Raw genomic sequence first — 20,930 nt, 5'->3', positions numbered from 1 at the left:
ATGTAGGTGTGTGACCCAGTCACTCCCTCCCCTGCTCCTCTTTGAGATTGATTTCAGGATGGGCTCCGTTTGGCTCCTTCTTCTACTCCCGTCCCTCGCCACAGCACAGCCAACTCCAGACTTCTCCTCAGGGGTCAAGGTGGAGGCAGACAACAACACCGACTCTTTAAGAAACAGCACGGTAACCTTAGAGGTCTCCACCAGAGACCCAGAGCCTTCTGGATTTGCAGTGACACCATCGCAAGGTCCCACAGAGGATGACTGGTCACCAGCAGAGACCTTCTTGTACACCGGAGACCCCTCCAGTCTGGAAGGGGGCCGCTGCTCACGAGCGTACAGTTCTCCCGGACAGCCTGGTCCCCTGCCCAGCAGCTTCGGTGCCCCCCTCCGGTCAGCTATGAATGCACTGGCCAACACGGCCAACTTCCTCAACATGATCTTCCAGGCCAGCGACCTGCGGGAGAGTACGGTTCAGGAGGACATGGAGTGGTACCATGCTCTGGTCCGCGCCCTCCTGGAGGCTGACGTGATGATCCAGCGGGCCCTGCTCACGTTCGATGCCGATCCCACCGTGCAGGTCCCGCAGCTGGTGCTCCGTGCCACCCGCAACAAAACAGCCAAAATACAGACCATAGTCCTGCAGGACTTATCCAAGACGTGGCAGAGCCTGCACCCTCCTGCCCCGGCCCCCGATGACAGCTGGTTCGTAAGATTAAAATTTCCCGAGTCCAACCAGCCAGCGGCTGCCCTGTCCAGACGGGTGCTCCTCAACGACCTCAGCACCTTGGATACACCCAAGTGGGGGCAGGGGGACAGCTACGTGACCAATCGCAGCGGGGTGCGCTGGGCAAGTGCCCCCTTCCTAGACTGTCAGGACGGACGCTTCGTGCCCAGCTGGATGCTCACTCTGTCCACATCCTTCTACGGCCTGAAGCCCGACCTGACGCCAGAGTTCAGGTTAAGGCCTGAAACACACACACACACACACACACACACACACACACACACTGTTTCAGTAATCACATTTCATGGGGCTGGTGACATTTGGTTTTTATTGTCAAAGTGTTTGGTCAGAAAGTCCCGCATCACAGCTTCAGGAGGTCGTTGGTTCCTGGTGTGGTGGGTGGTTGTAGGCCAACAACATCTGTAGTCTCCTTTAGCCACTTGTTAGCAACCGAAATGTTTAAGACCCATAAAACATAGTGCTTCTCTGTTGCTGAGTGGTGATGATAGTGATGTTTCCCAACATGCAGTGCAGCTACCGTATACTAAGATATACAGCACCTTCCATTGCAGTAGCACCATGTAACAACACTGTACAGACATGAGCGAATCTATTTGTCACAGGTGTTGGACAAACAGCTTTCACTGAGTTTTGTTGAGTTTTGTTGATTTGAATGAAGCTAGAGTGCACGACCATCCGTTTAGCGCCAGTAAACCAGACTGAGAGTGCGAATACTTTTTACTTACGTGCACAAAAGGATGGAAGCTTTGAACGTTGCAGCGCCAGCTTTTTGTATTTCACCTTCCTTTCTAGTTCTATGTTGGTGCCTGTGACCTTTCCTCCAGTGCTCCGGAGAAATGGTTGATAAGCTTTGGGGAAAAAAAATTGTGTTTGAATGAACAGCGTTGGATAAAATCTGACATTTGAAATGGAATCCATCTAAAGGACATGCAGGTCTCTGCAGATGAAACGCTGAGCTACAGAATTATTCCAATGAATCTGATGATATTTGGATGTTTTCCATCTTTTTTTACTCCTGTGTGTGTGTGTGTGTGTGTGTGTGTCTTGTGTCAGAGGTGTGATCCGTGTGGACGTCAACATTCAAAACATCGACTTGGACCAGTGTGCAGTGGGAGACGGCTGGTTTGCTGATACGCACAAGTGCAATCGCTCGACCATGGAGGTAAACGCAACAACACAGAGACACACTATGAGCTGCTGGGTTTCTCTAAATTTTATTCATACTACAATCAAAGCTACATATAAATAAGACATGTTCCACACATGGAATGAGCACTGACAGCAGCAGCAGGAAGAATCTCCTTTGTTGTATTTACTCCAACAACATGACTTTGATGTGTAAGAACTTAAGAAAAACGGCGGCAATGATCTCGACATAAACCGTGTTTAACTTTGGTTCATGAAATTCACTCGTGCCTCACACAAACCTACACAAACAGACTTTGTGCCAGGCAGAGCCTGGTGGACATGGACGTGCAGCTTGGAGTGTGTGTTCTCCAGCTGTGTAAACTGATTAAATCACGGTGCTGACTTTTAGTTACATCACACAAACACATGTAACATGGCTTAAGCTCTTCCCGTCTCTGCTCATTGTGTGGTTTTTCATGCTTTCACCCCTTCACACTTCCTTTCTTCTATCTGCTCCATCACCACCACTCATCCTTGTGCTTCAGTTTGCCTTTTCCCCGCCGTCCTCTTTGTCCAGACCAATCCTCCGCCTCTCATCTCAGCTGTCTATTTAAAGATGGCTGTGCTGGGCGGCGGGATGCAGGATGATCTGATGGATTATGGTGATAATCCAGCCCCGCTGACATACTTCCCCTTTATGCACCGCGCTCACAGAGGTCTGAAACACAAGCGAAGTCCTAAAAATCCCCAAATCCACGTGACACCCTTTGTCCTGTCCTGTGTCCTACCTGGCTTAGAGGACTCAAACCTTTTGGCTGAGCAGAGCGTGTACTGGGTCACCCACTTTCTCCTGTCCTGTCCCGTCTCATTTCTGCCCACTAACGTCTCGATTTGTGTTCTGTTTAGAGTCGTCATGCTTCCGTGTGTGCGCCTCATGCAGACTTGTCCTGCACTGCTGTCACCTGTCTTTGCCATTTCTCCTCCCAGAAAGTCATCTCTGCACTAACACGCAGTACCGCACCCGTCTATCGACCGCATACAGAGCCAACCGGTCATCAACCACCATGTAGTGCTAACGTGAAACTACAGCATGTAACCAGTTTTTAACAAGCTAAGCTGTTAGCTTATCTTACTGCAGAGCGGCAGTGACCCAGTAGTTCTCCAGCCGCAAAAGACTAAAATCAAGAAGGTTTGGGCTTCAAACTTGCAGCAACCCAACAGAGAATCTGAAAACGGAGCCAACCATAGCTGTCAGGAAAACGTTTGCCATTAAGCGATGATGATGATGATGATGATAAATGCTCTGCTTAAACAACGCTTTTCTCCAAAGCACTTTACAATGTTGCTTCCCATTCAGCCATTCACACACACTCGATACCAGTGATGGCGGCTGCCATGCAAGGTGCTCAACGACCCACCGGCGGCAACTTGGGGTTCGGTGTCTCCCCCAAGGACATTCCGACACATAGCAAGGAGGGACTGGGAGTCCAACCAGTGACCCTGTGCACGGTGGATGCTGCCTTACCAACTGACTTTCCCATTTCAAAGTGCCACTGTGGCTCCATGCAGCCTTGATCTGACCTGCACAGCACTAGTGAGACAATAACTGCGTAATCAGACAGCACCTGCCTGACGTATTTCCTTAATTTAATGCATGTGTGCATCATGTATGTGATGCAGCATAGTTTCCTAAAGTGGAAGCTCCTTCATGAAGGTAGAGATTGCAAACACGAAATGCAATACTTGACTCCATGTTTTGAGATGTACTTTCATTTATCGGAGCTTAATTTCCTGATTGCGTTTACGGAAAAAAACACCAGATTTCAGGTTAAACGTGACACATGAGTGATTTTACAACAACGGTCTGATGAATTGAGACACGACCGTGAAGAGAATTAAGGGACTGCTGTGTCCACTCTAATCCATATCACACTAATATTCAGTCTGTGCCATTAGGTCCTAGAGCATCTCATAAGGGGTTTGTGAGTTTGTATATACATTTCAAAGGGTGTGTGTGCATGCGTGCATGGGAACAGGATTTCTCTAGAAAAGGATAATGCTCTCAGTGGAGGCATTATGTATCCATTTAGCTTTTATCTTAGATTAACACACAGTGCATCCAAGTGTGTCTGTGTGTGTTGGTGTGTGTGCGTCCTGGCTAAACTCTGCGACGAAACCGAGTGAGAGGGAGGAACACGACCCCGTTTTGAACCTTTATTCGTGCAGGTCTTGCTTCCTTCGCAGCGACATGCGAAAAGTGACACTGAAATTAAATGACGCCCTCAACTTCCCTCTGAATTCCCTACATTAAAATCTCTGTACTTCTAGCTGAAAAATGCCTCCAGATGACATCACTCGAAGGAACCTTCAGTTCAGATTATGTCATCTTGTTGCTCGTACTATAGAGTTTGTAATCAGGGTCAAACTGCTTTTCCAGAGCTCCTCTAGATGGCATCATCTGAACTCCTAATGATGAAAAACTCCTCTGGGTGATGTCATCTGGAGGAATGTTTTTCGCTAGAATTGGAAAAATATTTCAATACAGAGAAGTCATCGCGAAGTTTAAAAGCATGGATGTGCATTTATACCCTAAACTAAAGCCAAGTTGCCCTTTAAGCCTGGGACACACACAGCGCTAGTCCTGTTTTATCCTGTTCATTTGTCAGTTTCTGGTTGATTTAAATTCAAAATCCTTTTACATTTACATCATTTACATCCTCAGATTGATAGAGTTATGTTAATGTGCAGCAAACTGTCGTCCTTTACTGCATGATCCTTATTATCAACAACTAACCATTAATGTTGCATTCAACAAGACCTCAGACCTTAAGGACCACACATGTTTGTCTTTACCATCTCATATGACCAACAGAAGTCTCTGCTAAAATTAAACCAAAATGGCGGCTGCCATGTTTTACACTGGCACCAAAACGGCAGCTAGTGTAACGCAGTTTTTCATCCAAAACTGCCAAAAACCCTGGATTAAAACTGTGCAAACATAATGGTTTGGTTGGGTTTAGGCACTAAATACACATGGTCAGCTTAGTCACTGCCTCTGTCACGTAACGTGATTTACGTTTATCCACAGCGACTTACAATGACGTACAAAGCAGCAATAACAGCAACAGAAAGTTGTTTCACATTGGGATCAAACTTCGGTCTCTTGGGGAAAAGGCCTCGCCTACATGAACCTGTCATGTCACAGTCTTTGTAACTAGGCAGAGGCAGCACAGGGGTGGACTGTCGGGGGTTAATGAGGTGGAGGCATAAATGTGCGAGCAGGTCCTTGTTTACAGACATTTACTACCGTGGGTTCAAATCCCACCCAAACTTCAAGACTGGGATTTTTATCCAGGCTCAGGATAAACTGTGAGGGCTGCGGCAGGAAGGGCATGTGGTGCAAAATAACCCTGGACCAAGCTGGAAGCTGTTGGTCTGCTACACCCCCCAGCAAAAAGAGACTCACCAAAGCCCCGATGATCATAAAACAGCAGGCAGGCAGTTTGCGACGCCATCTTGGCCCAGTTTGCAGGATGTACGTTTTTCGTAGATTGGGTCTGTAGGGACACGTAATGTTTTGAAAAATGTTCATTAACAAATATTAATATCCATGAGAGAAGGACCAGCAATAATTATGAATTCTTGGTCAGACAGGTCACATCAAGTTATTTAAAGTCTAGTTTGTGGAAATTTAATGTAACACTGCCGAGTTTCACAGCGTAAAAAGCATCGTGTGGATTTTACTCGTCACTGGAAAAAAGCTGCCAACTCTACATAAGAAGCTGAACTTGATTGAGAAGATGCCAAAGTGGGTAAAATAAAGTCAGTGAGGGAAACACAAGATGATCCGTAGCACAATTAAAATGACCCAACGTGTTCTCATTGCTGTTAAACATTTGCTGATTTGGCCTTTTTTGTTTCCCCTCTGTAGTGTGTTCCAATTTCAGGCAGAGGTTTTCGACTGGGTCAGTACTGCTGCCGCTGTAAAGACGGCTACTACAACCCTGAGACGTCCCCTCTGGACTTCGGTAAGTGAAGCGAGTGAAGCAGCTGAACCAGGATGAAGTCATTTCTACAACAGTTGGTCCTCAGACTTCTCTTCTTGGTCCTCGTCGTTGAAAAGGTCTGTTATTGAGTGACAAACTCAGCTACAGGCTGCTGACAAGCACGCGTTTTTACGACGGAGCCTTTAGAGTCTGTCTAGTTGTGTCTGAGCAGAAAGTCCAGACACTGAGAGCGAAACAAGCAGGAACTTATTTGGACCTGTACAGGCCAGTTTGTGTTAGATTCATCTGATGTGGACAGTGTAAGGAGGCACCTCTCCATGAAATGATCTCTCCTCCACAGGACCCCCCCCCCCCAGACTGAAAGACACACAGAAAGAACACAAATCACACTGTCAAGCTAATTTTACTAACTGTGTGTTCATTTCGTCTCTTTGGTTGTTGGTTTCTGTTTGTGTGTGTCTGTGTGTGTGTGTGTGTGTGTGTAATTATTATGCAAACACTTTAGGTCATTTTGTGTCATTTTCAGTTTTCACATGTCACTTGTTGATCTTGTGTCTCTGAGCTGAGTTCGGGGACTTTTAAACAAGACCTATTAACATTCATGTCATACAGGCCTAATCCAACCACCGCCAGGACAAATCCACCAAACTTCTTCCGTTAATGCCCCAAAAAACAACTTAAGTTCAGACACATGAAGGACACGATCCATCTCAAGCTTCCCGCTCAACAAATGCATCGTTTTGCTGCTTTCAGAGCCATGTAAATGTTACCTAGAATGTCCCGAAAGAGTTTATTTCCGTGTGTCCCCTGGGAGGGTTTGGAGTTTGGAGACATGGCTTTGTGTAGGTGTCCATGCATGTGTGTGTGTGCCACGCAGATGGCGGCTCCGTGAACCAGAGTGACGGCGGCGGCGTGTGTTACCCGAACATGCCCATCTGTCTCCCGTGCTGGCCAGGCTGTAAGAGCTGTCGGGATGGGGCCCCCTGCTGGGTGCAGGAGGACTGGCCTCTCAGGGCCACCGTGCTGGCTGTCCAGGGGGTCTTCATGCTCCTCATCTTCATCAGCATGACGGTGGCCTACAGACACCGTCGAAACCGGGTGAGTCAGGCCTTCTGGCTCAGCGAGGCGCTGACAGTCAAGCTGTAACAAACGCTGAGGCATGATGCATTGTGGCCAAAATAACTGAAGCACATGTGCTTTTATCACATAAGACATAAGCAGATGTCCTTTGATAACAGAAGAGAAGAGAAGAAAAGTTAGCATTTGTTGTATTAGCATCCAACGCAAATGATGCTCCCAGAATATTACTTTAATTTCTCTTTCTGAAAAGGAGAAACGTGATGCTTTGGCACCATTGTTCGGCATAAGGACACCAGGGTTTGGTTTGGTTAGGGACGACATAAACCTGTTAGGTGTTGGAAAAATGCCACACGTTCACTTCAATTCATGATTCGCGACAATTACAACAAAGCAACTGAAGGTTTTCACACTGGACTCAAACTCAGGCCTCGGCTGTGTTGACCCACGCATCCACCCCCACCGCATCCTGGGAATCTGTTCTGTGACTGCGTTTGTTACCGTTGCTAGTGATCCTAAGACGGGCATGTGTAGAACGCTCAGGACGGTCGTGCTAACACATGAGTTCGAGTCTCGTGTGTGGTTTCGATTGGGCTACAAAAGCACTTTGGTTAAGGTTAGACAGAGATTATGTTTTTAACACATCGTGTGAAGTCAGCATTGAGGATTTTCATCTATTTAACCTGATCACTCTTTGTCTCACATTATCCGAATGCAGCAAATGCTCGAACATGAGCATAAAAAGCTAAACACCACTGCAGTCAGACAATCTAAATGCTGAAGTGCATCACTGGATACTTGTGACTTGCCGATTGAAATATCCTCATTGTATAAAACTGCAACTTTTACGAAAAGGTTGCTAAAATAGAATCACATGTTCAGAATGTCCTTTCTTCCCGTGACTTTTACATAAAAAGATTTTACCAAAGGCTGAATCTTTACCAGCACTGTCTGAATTACATGAACTATGACCTTTAGACTCCTACAGGCCAGTTTGTGTTAGTTTTTAATGTGTCGTTGGACTTGTTTTAATTAAGATGTCTGTCCTTTCATTTAGACACTTGACGTCTTTCCCCGTCTGCAGCCTTTTCTCCTGTAAAAACCACATCAGAAACTTCTTACACACTCACAGAAACAGCAGTTACAGTACAATGTGAAAACCTATTGGTCCTCTAACTTGTCCTGACATGTCTTTGCACTGTGACTTTAACTTGCTGTTTTTGTCCCTTTAGAGGATCCGGGCGTCGGGTCTCCTGCTGCTGGAGACGATCTTGTTCGGATCCCTGCTCCTCTACTTCCCGGTGAGTAAGTGACTGATCTGGCAGCGCTGAGAGCGCCGCAGATTAGAGCTCTTTACAGATCACTGCACAGCACATGGATTAAACCATAATGGACGATCTGGGGGAGGGTGAACGGGGTGAGGACGTGTGTGTGTGTGTGTGTGTGTGTGTGTGTGTGTGTGCAGTCGACAGTTTTCATAACATGCTTATGCTCCAATGATAGATCATCAATCAGTCTTTAGATTAATTTTTCCTACTAAAGAGCCGTTAACGTAAGTCAGCCGCCACCTTCTATCCATCTATCTGAAAGCGTCAATCGATGCAGCTCGTTCCTGCTGACTCCTCCCGTGTGTTCACAGCTCCTACTGGAGATTATTGATCGTTCTTTTAGTTTAATGTCAAATGTGAACATGGTAATAGATTGTTTTTATGGCAGCTCTGCTTCTTTTAACTGCACAATGGTGGATTCATTTCCAAAGATAAAATCGATCATCATGTTTAGTGCAATAAATATACAGTTGCATACCACAGTCCTTTAAATCCATCCATTAAATAGGGGGTCACACCAGGGGGATGGGCAGGGCCACACCTGGTTGGGTGGGATTCGAACCCGCTGCCTTCTGCAGCGCTTTTATCCAAAGCGCTTTACAATGTTGATTCCCATTCACCCATTCACACACACACTCACACACCGATGGCGGCCACCTTAGTGAGCCTGCTGCCACCGGGACCTGCCTTCAGATAAACAACGGAAACTGAACGAATAAGTTATCAATTAATAAACATAGTGCTCAGATCTTCTATTTAATTACCCCACTGTACAAATCCTGCATCCTCAACTCAACAGTATCACATTCAGTGGTTTAAACATTTTAAGAGAAGTAGTTACTTAAAAAAGTAGTTTCATTGCATTTTGTAGAAACACTGAGATCTTTTTACATTTCATACAAAAAATTAGATCATTTTGAATTTGATGGGAACACATCTCAAAAAAAAGCTGTAACAGGTTGTGTTGCTGCCATCGAATTCAAAATGATGAACATTTTGAGTTAAATGTTTTCCATGAAATGTAAAAATATCTCAACATCTGATATGGTGTTTATGATCTATTGTGAAAAACGGGTTGATGAAATTTGCAAATCATTGCATTTTGTTTTTATTTACACTTTACACATCTTCCCAAGCTTTTTGTATTTTTAAGTTAATATTTTGTATTGTACACTCCAATGTTGCAGCTAGTAAAAGTAGAGCTACATTTAATAACTTTATAAACCGCTGAAAAGTAAAATTCTCACTATGGATCAATATTCTTAAATTTAAGTACCTATAATAACACACCATCGTTTATTTGTTGATATTATTATTGTGCATTAGTTTACATTTATCAAATAAATGTAGCAGATTCAAAGGACAATACTCAACGCACAGATTTAGTGGAGTTATACAGTGGAGTAGCAGGACATGATAATCCTCAAAGCACAAATGATGTAGCTCAAAATTGTGAATGTAGTTAATACGTGTCAGCCGTAGGGTGGACAGACTGTAGATTAAAAAATAAGGTTGGAACATTGTTGACAACAACATTAGGATTTCTGAGACCTGGATTTGCTTTTTTCCCCACTCGTTGCCATCTTGGCAGGTACAGGAGACAATCCTGAATTAGGATTTGTTTTTAGGATTAGGAAGGAAGCCCAGGTTTAAGTGAGGTGGATGAGTGTGTCAGGCTGAGACAAACCAGGGCCACATTTATCCAGACTGTGGGCATCTGGTAGCACTGGTATCAGATCAGTCTTAAATATGAGAGACGTTGGCCTTGTGAATTCCTAAAATTATGTTGTGAATAGCTTCTTGATTCAATCATCCCTCTCAAAGGTTTTAATGTTTAGCTTTTGGGGACTCGTTAGGTGTGTCCCTCTTGGTGGATGTTGAGGTGGTCTCGAAGTGGTTGTGCCTGAGGCCTCGTCCTATGTGAACATAAATGGCTTCACGCACTCCTCTCTCATACCATCTGTCTTCTCTGTCCAAAATGTCTACATCGTCATCCTCAAAGTGTCCTTCGTCCTTCAGGTGTAGGTACACTGCTGATTCTGGTCCTGAGGCGTTGCTTCTCCTGTACTGGGCCAACCTCTTGTGTAGAGACTCTTTGGTTCACAAAGGGGGCCACACCTAACAACCCCCATCTTAGGGTTTAGGGAGTAAGGGTCTTAATCATTACACAACCAGGCTCAGGGTGAGCAGCCATCTGCATTGACCGGTTGGGGTGAGTGGAAAGTGGAGAGAGAAAAGAAAAAGAGCAACAACAAAACATCGGTCAGGTTGGTTGGACCAGTAGCTGCACACTGGAAAACACACGGCTCCAAAGCCGGGGGACACCTGAAGAGAGGGACAGAGAGAGGGAGACAGAGAGGGACAAAGACAACTACGGGGGAAAACAGACAGAGTTAATGTGTGAATCTGCTTGGATACGTAGCGAAACGTTTCTAACCAAGGAAAAGTCCAGTTGACATGATTCAAGCTTCATGAAACCAAACCTGGATGACTGAGAACCTTCACCGACTCATTATTACTATATAACACAACAACTAATATGTTCTTAAAATCCCCTTTGTGTTACAACCAGTGCCACAAATCCACAGCGCTACATTGGAAATACGGTCAGCTTTAGCTGCCAAAGAGGAGATCGGATCATTATAAAACGTCAAAACTCCCCTTGGAAGGTTTTCCTGATGTGGAGAACGTTGGCAGTTCAGTTAGTGGATTACCAGCTACTGAACCGAAAAATCCATTATTTTGGCAGCTGATGTGAGGAATTAAAACTCTCTTCTTCTTCTGTGGTGGTGTTTTCAACCTGCCTCTGTTTTCCTGCAGTGCTGATAAGCATAGTTATAGCAATCAGGACACATCTGAAAGTGTTAAAGGGCAACTTCACTGATTTCAACTTGCTTTCTATGGCTTTAGTTTAGGATGTAAAAGTACATTAATTATTTTAAACTTACCTCTGACTTCCCTATATTCAAATATTTTTCTGCGTCTAGCTAAAAAGCTCCTCCAGATGACCTCACCCGGAGGTGTTTTTATTATTAGGAGTTCAGATGATGTCATGTGGCAGAGCTCAGGAAAGGCAGTTTGACCATGATTACAAAGTCCATAGTTTGAGCAACAAGATGACATAGGTCAAAGGTCACTGTTGGTAAAGGTGGAGCTGATTTTAACCACTTTATGTGCCGACAGGTGATTAAGCCATAATGATACATCAGCCTTTATTAGTTCATAATATCTTTATAAAACCTTTTTTGTGTGTGTTGATCTGGCACAGTTTTTACGCCGGACGCCCTTCCAGACACAACCCTCACCAGTTTCTACTGGGGATGGGGATGGGCTGTTGGTGGTTCAGTGTCTTGCTCAGGGACACTTTGGGAAGAGCGGGGCGTGAATCTCCAACCCTCTGGTTATGCTTATATGATGCCCTCATATGATGTTTTTATTTAAAAATTACCAGATGGAATTAAAGTTGTGGCTGATCACTGTATCTTAAAAGAGTTAGACTTATGTCAGTGCCTAAAGACTGTACTCATGGACTGGATCAGCACCACAGACCAAGGTTGTGACTTAGAATATGAAAAACTTGACAAACAGGTAGCTCAGATCTAGCTCGTGGCTAAAGTTTCCTATATTCTTTCATCATATTTATTCAAACTGGTTTTAAGTGACAAACTGAGGTGGCCGTCACTGACCTGTTCCCTTATCAATGAGGGTAAATATGAATTATAGAACTAAATTTTCCTAGAATTAGAATATTTCTCAACAGCTCACTATATTTTTTTCCAAATAAAATCTACTACTTTGTTTCGTATTAAAAAGAGTTTTTTTGCACCTGTGTTTTTTCTAGAATTTGCATGTTTTGCAAAGTAGCAACATGTTTGGATGTTTTTTGTCTCCAGTTATTTTCACTGTCATGGGTCATTTTTCAGTTTAAAAGACCAGTCAATGATCCATCTAGTCAGACGATGGCTAACGAACATAGTGGAGCATTTAGTAGCTAAAGAGACAGAATTTCTATCAGGAGCTGGTAGAGACCAAATGCAGAGGAAAAACATACTGAATACTGGACCTTGTTTCATCAAGTGGACACAAACACGTCTCAGGTCTCAACACGTCTTAATGTAAAATCATGTTGCTCTGTAACTGCTGGATGTGAGAAGGGCAGTGATGTGATTTATCCTGATTAATTTCACGTTAGCGGTCACAACACAAGGTATTTTATTTTTACTAAATTAAAGAAAATATATAATTCAAGTTAATCTCAACCAATCAGATCGTTTGCTTCTCAAGCCCCATTTTTAACCCAGAGACCCATCTGCCTTTGAGTGGAGGTCATTTGTGAAGATTAAAGCTGCCGCCCTCTGGATGATTACTGCACATTGTCTCTGATTCGATATGCATTCAGTCGTTTATCCTTTATGAGTGGTTTTAATGCAGTTATGTAAATTTGCATTCAGACTTCAGACTTTAGCGAATGCTCTTATCCACAGTGACTAACAAAGACTGACGCAGCAGATTGAGCTTTAATTCCTGGATTACAGTCATTTTATTGTTACTTACTGAACACAGGCAAAGGTTTAGCCTGATGTTGAATGTGGCTGACTGAGACCATTAATAACGTTAAGTTTTACTCCATGCGCTTGTCTTCATTTCCTTTCCACACAAGAAGATTTGACGTTGAACTATGTTTGAACTATTTTGTTCCTCGCTGTCTGACGGCATCTTTGTTAAACCGTTTTTTACTGAGTGCCATCAGTTTCCCTTTGATAACTGATCTCTAATTTTCTTTAGCAGAAATTTTCTCCATCCAACATGATACTGTAGATATCTTGGTAGTATTGCTGAACAGGCTCAACAGACACAGGCCCAAGGGCCTCTCAGAAACCCAAAACCAGGAACCTCTGTATGACACCTTAAACTTCCGAAGGAAAGCAAAAATATCACAAACAGACACAAAATTATCACAAAACACACCAAAACATCCCAAAACCACTGAAAAGAAGTACAAAAAGCAGTTATTAAAAGAGACACAAAAGATCTGACGAGAGGGTCTATTTTCTAACAATCAGCCAATGTTTTTCTGACAAAATTAGTATTAGTGATAGTAATAATTGTTAGTATTAATATTACTGATAGTAGTCGGTATCAGCAGTCAAAGCAGTGTAGCTGTAGTTGAATTTAAAGTACTGGTCTTGTTAATAACCGAAATCTAGCCATAGTATTAGAAGCGATAGTTGCAGCAGCATTGATAGTAGTAGGGGTAGTAGTAGGAGTAGTGCTGGTACTTGCACAACACTTTAAAGACACCAGTAATATTCATAGAAGTACTCTAATTGTGGGGCCTAAAATTATTAGTAGAAGTTGTTAAGCATTAGTAACAGCAACAGCATATTTGGACACATCAAGCCGACCGGTGCCTGTCTGGGAGCGTTTGTCGGCCTCATCTTGGCCTCGGCCCATTGGTGAAAGGGACCATTCTGATTGGCTGCTCAGCTTAGTGAATCAATGCATGAGAAGAGACCACGGTACGACATGTGCCGTTGTTGTAACTTGTTATTAGACATATACCCATGACGTTTATAAGTAGTCATAAACTTCCTGTGGTCAGTGAGAGTGGTGTGAAAATGAAAAGCTAATGCTGCTTTGTCTATGGTTTTGTACATACACGGTCCCATGTGGAGCAGCAGCTGGTCTTCCTGAGCTCTAGTTCTTTGGTGTTGGCTTGGTGTGACACGACTTGTGGTAAATGTAATGATAGAAGTACTTCTTGGAACTATTAGTAGTAGCAGTAGTATTGTAATAGAAGTAGAAACTCACCAGTAGAAACATTTTTCCACAGAGTTGCTGTATATTTAATGTGTTTCTGTCTATGCAGGTCTTCATCCTGTACTTCAAGCCGAGTACTTTCAGGTGCATCCTGCTCCGCTGGGTCCGGATGCTGGGCTTCTCCATTGTGTACGGCACAGTGACTCTGAAAATGTACAGGTAGGTTTTGGTTTCTTCTGTTTCACATTAACTTCATATCATAATCTGATATAAAAATCTCGACAAACCAAAGATCTGGGTCTTTTCTCCACAGGGTGCTGAAGGTGTTCCTCTCGCGCACGGCCCAGAGAGTCCCCTACATGTCCAGCCTCCACTTGCTGAGGATTCTGGCAGTGATGCTGATGACAGTCAGCTGGTTCCTGTGTGCGTGGACAGTTGGTGTCCTCCAGAACCGTGACAGGAACATCCCAGTGTTCATCACAACCAACACGTCTGAAGGACAAGGCTTCAACCTGTGTTACGTGGACCGCTGGGACTACATGATGGCCGTAGGTGAGTAGCCCAAAGCCAGCAGTTTACACATTATTTAATACATTCTTACATTTAGATTGCTTGAAAACACAACTAAAACAAACTAAAGACATCTTCTTAATTTTACCTTCTGCTCCTGCAGCTGAGCTTCTGTTCCTGTGCTGGGGAAGCTGCCTGTGGACTGCCGTCAGGCCCGTCCCCTCAGCTTTCCACGAGCCCCGCTACATGGGCATCGCCATCCACAACGAGCTGCTTCTCTCCTCCATGTTCCACCTGTTCAGGTAAAAACAGCGGGGCATGACCAATGAGCCTGAGCCCCCGAAAACCCCTCAGAAGTGAATATGTGGACTAATGTGACCTAATGTGAGTTGATTTTGTGTTATCGGTCTGCGTCAGGTTCACCTTTCCTTCGCTCCATCCTGATTGGATGCTGCTGCTCTCCTTCACGCACACTCACGTGACCATCACTGTGACTCTGGCCTTGCTCTTTATTCCCAAGGTACTCGCTATTTTTGTGTTCTAGCAGCAAATCTTACCCCAATTTTTAAATTACGTCGATTCACATGTGAGCAAACAATAATCATGTACGTGTAATACGTCATTTATAACCCAAAAACTGAGTAATGGGACAAATTTTGCAAACAATATTTGCGAAGTGGAAGAAAATGGAACTGAAAAGCAGTGATTTTGTAACGTGTCGTTACTCATCTTCAGTGACAGATAGACCACATGCAAATCCGTTTTCATATTTACTACTTTAAGTTACCACAGTCAGAACTACTGAGATAATCTTAAACTAATATGTATGTTGTATTTGATTCTTCTAGATGAAATATTTACGTGTAAAATGTGTTTGTGTGCAATCCCCAGTTTCTTTACGTCTCAAAGCCTGGGAGAGAGGAGATCGCAGCAGAGGTGTATGAAGATGAAGTGGACCTGCGGCGATCGGGTTCATATCTCAACAGCAGCTTTCACTCTGCCTGGAGCGAGAACAGCGTGGACCCGGATGACTTTCGGGTAAACTCTCTTGTCCCTCCAGGACGATGTTATCACTTTCCTTTGGGACATCATTTACAAAAGGTGGAAGAAATTCCAAACATCAAATTTAAATGAGAAATCTAAATGTGCCTTAATTGCAGTTATGAGCACATGTAGGTACACTTAAACAGATCTTAAATGTATTATAATTAAAATCTTAAAATAACAGTAAATGCGATCAACTCTCGAATGAGTATATGTCTTATAACACCCTCTACCCCTTTTTATCCTAAACTGTGATCTTCTTGCATGTAAACATCTTTTACCTTTCCTCTCCATGCCTTTCCCTCTCATCCATTTCGTCCATCTCGCCAATCCCTTTTATCAATACCCTCCCTTCTTCATATGCATCAGGACGAACTGAAGAAGTTATATGCACAGTTAGAAGTCCACAAGACGAAGAAGATGACCGCAAATAACCCTCATCTGCCAAAGAAGCGAAGTTCTCGATGCGCACTGGGGAGGTCCATTATCAAGCGCATCGCAGAGATCCCGGAATCCGTGAGTCGACAGTGCAGCCGGGAGGAGAAAGATGGATCCTTCCGTAGAAGCATAAATCAGTCCGACTCTTTTAGAAGGTCTCCAGATACTATTAGCATCAGTTACAAGAGTTCGATTAAATCTCCAACCCCATCCATGCGTAAGTCCCAAAGTGATCATCACTCTATATTAAAGGCCAACTCAGTGAAGAGATCATCGCACCCATCTGAGACAGACTCTTTGGATATTCCACCAGGAGTTTGTAAGTCAGCCAGTGCTCAGAATCTGACGATAGATACCAATCTCCTGCATCCTGATCACAACAGGCTTCATAAGACCTGGAGTCTCACCTCCACTTCTACCCATTCCACTGAGAATATGGCCAAAGTTAACAGAAGCAGTACAATGCTCACAAGGTCCAGGCAGAGCATTTCCATTAGTGACCAGACAAGGAGCGCTCTCCAGTTAGAGTCATATGATAAGTCTGAGGTCTGTCCGTGGGAGATGGAACAAGAACATTCAGGGGACAAAAACCAAAAGCATGTCACCTATGCAAACTCTGAAGTTAGTGAGGAAACAAGGCCAGCATCTCCACTGGCCCTGATCTGTCCCTGGGATCATTTGCCACCTCCAGAAAGGAAACCGTCCATTGTCAAAGGCTCACAAGTTGAAAAGGAGTACACCAAACGCCAAGCTTCTGCCTCAGTAAGTGCACCAGGCTCCCCAAGACCCAAGATCACAAAAGATCAGCGTGTCTTCTCTTTCCGCAGCAACACCACTAAGTGGCTTGCAGTGAAATCCTTTATGGGATCACTGGATGCAGGAAGCAGACCTACTGGAAACCTAAACAAAGAGAATGCTTCTTCACAAAAAAGCCTGGAAAGTGCTTCCACAACTCCCAGATCAGGATCTTCAAGCAGGCGTCCAAGCATGGAAAGGAGACCGCTGCCGAAAAGAAGCCTAACAACAGCAGATGGAAAACCATGCCTTGTAAAGCAGAATGCAATCAGACTTTCCTCTGGGGATTCTTCAGACCGAAGCCCAAGACGACTTGTAGTTGTTAAATCTGCTGTCTACCCTTGGGACATGGACGACTTGCAAAAAGATGGGACTTACGAAAATGTGTTTTTATCACGGCAGAACAGCAAACGTAGTAGCATAGGTTCTTGGGAAACTGCCAGCAGCTGCAGAACTCCTTCGACTCACAGAAGAGGTAGTAATCGAATTACACCAGTTTGTAACGTCTCCAAAGCAGAGATTTGTCCGTGGGACATTGGAGGTACTTCGCAGCAAAGAGAAGGAACAAAGGGCCAGCAGAGCGTTAAAGCAAAAGTCTGCCCTTGGGAATCACAGGTATCTGAACGAACAAATGTATGTCCATGGGACTCTCAAGAGCAAGGGAATGTGAAAAGACAAGAAATGGATCATACTGAAGTGTGTCCTTGGGAATCACAAGACATTCCGACCATTTCTCATACTGACCTGTCAAAAGGTTCAAAGCCACTGCAGTCTCTAAAAGATGTAGCCGAGTTGTGTCCCTGGGAGACTGCAGAAACGTCCCAACCTTCAGTAAGCAAAGATAATGAATATGCTAATATTTGTCCCTGGGATGTTCAGGACAAGGCTGAAGTTGTTTATGAAAACCTTAATCGTTTGGACACTAAGGGAACACTGACAGTGCCCATTCGACAAGAAGTTATGAGACCTGCCGTGTATCCTGGTGCAGCAAAAGAACTTTTAGGTAGTGATCAACAAGAACACACAAAATCTCTTTCTTTACTTTGGGGTGAGAATGTGACCAAGACAGCAGAAGGATGTTCGTGGGATTTCCCTGATCCTCCCAAAATTCTGGAGGAAATTTGTCCATGGGAAGGAGTGAGCACTGAGGTCACTAATACGGACTCAACTTCACCAATGAGCATCAAGGTAGATATTCGGGAAGCTGAAGACTCACTAAAGGATGTCTCGCCTCTGAAAGACGCTTCAGTAGAGACTCAGCAGAAGGACAGCACGAGGGTAAACGTATGTCCCTGGGAAACCGAGTCCCCTAAAAAAACTGCAGTAACAAACATTGCGCCACCAGGCTGGGAAAGACAAACAGAAGTTTGTCCGTGGGAAACAGAATCAGGTAAGCCAGAGACCCCCGAAAAATCAGAGAGTCAGGTACGGCAAGACACAGCCCGGGCAAATGTTTGTCCATGGGAAACAGAGGAAGTGGCAGTTAAAAGTGAAGAATCAAGATCATCAGAAAGACAGAAAAATTCCCATGAAGATGTCTGTCCCTGGGAAACAGAAGGCCCAAAAGTCATGAAAAAACAAGACAGCATTCGGGCAGACATTTGTCCATGGGAGACAGAAGAACCAAAAGTGCTCAAAAAACAAGATAGTGCAAGGGCAAGCGTTTGCCCATGGGAGACAGAGGAACCAGGACTTCTCAAAAAACAAGACAGTACGGGAGCAGATGTTTGTCCTGCAGAACCCAACGATCCACAAACGTCAACCAAAAGCGAGGTTGAGATTCCTAGCAGTGTCCAAGGTGAAGACACACAGAACCAGGCGCCACTTCAGAAAGAAGAAACTCCAGCAGACACCAGCCCAGAGCAAACAGATGAGCCAAAAGCAAATGTAGCCCTGGGCCGACGTGACGCTTTGTGTCCCTGGGAGAGCAGCTCTGGGTCATTCACAGACAACGCCTCAGACATTTTTACATGGGAGCCCGAGAACATTCCAGAAGAAGATGAAGATGCTGATGCAGAGTGTGCAGCTGAGGCTCTAGTATTCCCACCTGACTTTTGACCTAAAACTAGCCTTTGATTTCTGACTCGTCCTCAGAAATATAGGGGAGGTCTATAAAACCATGATGCTGGTTCCCCATTGATGGTCACGGGGAACTTTTAAGTGTCTTTAACTCCACATAGAAGTAAGGATGCAGGGTTAGGAGCAGCTCCCCTGCAACGGGCAAAGATGAACAAGTCTGTCTGAGACGCCTGCAGCAGAGACTTGATGAGCTGGACAACTCAAGCTGTTTAAACCTAATCAAGATGCACATATGGCAAACGTATTGCTTCCCTCACTGATCCAGCAATGAACTACAGACAGACATTTTTGGAATGAGGAGGGATTTGAAAGCAATCAGATGAAGTCCCTCTTCTTCCTGCTTCAACCCCCCATATTAAACTCAAATGTTTATTGTGTCTTTATAGGATGTTGGAGACATGGCTGGACTAAATCAATTAGACAATAAGCACCAGGAAATAACCGATGAAACTCTTTATCTGTCAAGTGCTCTAGTGCAACCAGGACTGCAATCCAAATCATTCTCTTTCATTTATTGATTACTAAAACTATGTTTACCTCTTTAGGTGACGGATTTCATGACTAAATGCCAATAATTGATATGCTTCCAGTTTAGATTCAGTCTTAAGAAAAGCAAGAATAACAATCCTGAATCAAAGTGAATATGTGGCTGCAGTAATCTGGAAACCTTTTCCACTATAATACGACAATGATATTAACATTGGAAACTCACCTTAAAAACATGAGCTTTAAAGAATGTGAAATTGTAAATTGATAAGATATTTTGTAATTTGAAGACATTTAAGTTGCAATAAAAGTTATTCAGATTTAAACATAAAATGATAAAGGAAATAAAATTTTAGAAGCCTCAGCCTCAATGAAAAATGGGGTTTGTCCAACTTGAGTATTTAAAACAAAAGACTTTGGTGAAGTGCAAAGGTTTTCTCATCGTAGACAGTTACAGTCTTTGCCACAACAGTCGCCGTTTGTAAGTGTAAATTCAAATAAACCTACATACGAGGCAGAAAGTGGAAAGCTGGAGTCGCTCTAGTCAATGAATTAATTACTTAGTTTCAAGAGATTAGTTAAAAATGTAAATTAAATAATAGGTTCTAAAATTTTTTAGGCTTGTCCTAAAACAATAGTCAGGTGCACATGTAGAAACAAGTTTCCTCTCATTAACACGGGCTGTAAGTTGATCTGTCGATGTGTTGGGGGACAAAAAGTCTTTGTTTAGTGCAAAAGTTCATCAAGTCTTTATCTTCCAATGTCAAATCCACTTATTTTGTGGCTAAATAAATCGACCGGAGGTAGATATGTGCTAAGAGTCTTTAACCTCAGTAGAAAATGGACCAAAAAATGGTTATTGTTAGGGCGATAAAGTCAAGTGGTTACACAAAGTCACTGGTCAAGGTGGGAAGACAAAAATGCAGCGGTCTCTGAAAGAAACTCAATTATACGACATCTTTTATTGTTCGACCATTTATATGCAAAGAGATGATGATGCTGCTGACAATAATAGTTGGTTTTAATGGCTAATATTAATCAAGAGGGGCCCTACTTCAGTTCTGAATCATTACTTTAAGTGTTCGATACTAATGCAACTTTTTAAAACGCTTTTTGCAAAAGGGCCTTGTGGAACAAAACATTCGTTTGTGTACTGACGCAATTAAGTTACACATCTATGCCAGCATCCGTTCCGTGAAATCAGGTGTCAATATTTCTCCTTTCGAAACAACTATCAGCACTTGGGCTAAAGTCTTGTTCAGGTGATTTCACTGTTAAACTGCACCAGGATTTATGGCGATGGTGTGACCTAGTTTTGTGAGCCGTGTTGCATGTTTGTGTTTTTTTGAATGAGTGTTACTATAACTTATTGGTATGTTTTAAAAAAAATAATCTGTTGTTGTGACATAGCCATTGTTTGCATAGAGAAAGAGCTTATGTTTTCTTTTCAAAATTTGTATGCAACTTCTATGAAAGATTATTTTGACAAATTCCACTGAAGTCTACTGGGGAGAGGAAAACGCCACTGAGACA

General features: G+C 43.6%; 1 protein-coding gene across 1 annotated transcript in view; it reads left to right on the top strand.

The window, feature by feature from the left end:
• gpr179 (G protein-coupled receptor 179) overlaps positions 1–20,867 on the top strand; it is a 22,297-nt gene extending 1,430 nt beyond the window's left edge. The window contains exons 1-11 of the mRNA XM_067498872.1: positions 1–957; positions 1,799–1,907; positions 5,805–5,901; positions 6,758–6,978; positions 8,190–8,258; positions 14,155–14,264; positions 14,359–14,597; positions 14,719–14,857; positions 14,973–15,075; positions 15,447–15,593; positions 15,969–20,867. The exon at positions 1–957 is cut by the window's left edge and continues 1,430 nt beyond it. Of these exons, the coding sequence (XP_067354973.1) occupies positions 59–957; positions 1,799–1,907; positions 5,805–5,901; positions 6,758–6,978; positions 8,190–8,258; positions 14,155–14,264; positions 14,359–14,597; positions 14,719–14,857; positions 14,973–15,075; positions 15,447–15,593; positions 15,969–18,890 (5,055 nt within the window). The 5' untranslated portion in view covers positions 1–58 and the 3' untranslated portion in view covers positions 18,891–20,867. The remainder of the gene's footprint in view (positions 958–1,798; positions 1,908–5,804; positions 5,902–6,757; positions 6,979–8,189; positions 8,259–14,154; positions 14,265–14,358; positions 14,598–14,718; positions 14,858–14,972; positions 15,076–15,446; positions 15,594–15,968) is intronic.
• The last annotated feature ends 63 nt before the right edge of the window (positions 20,868–20,930 follow it).

Source organism: Channa argus, chromosome 3 (assembly GCF_033026475.1).
Source record: "Channa argus isolate prfri chromosome 3, Channa argus male v1.0, whole genome shotgun sequence".
NCBI lineage: Eukaryota > Metazoa > Chordata > Actinopteri > Anabantiformes > Channidae > Channa > Channa argus.
The sequence above is the reverse complement of the archived record's forward strand: the minus strand, read 5'-3'. Positions and strand labels throughout refer to the sequence as shown.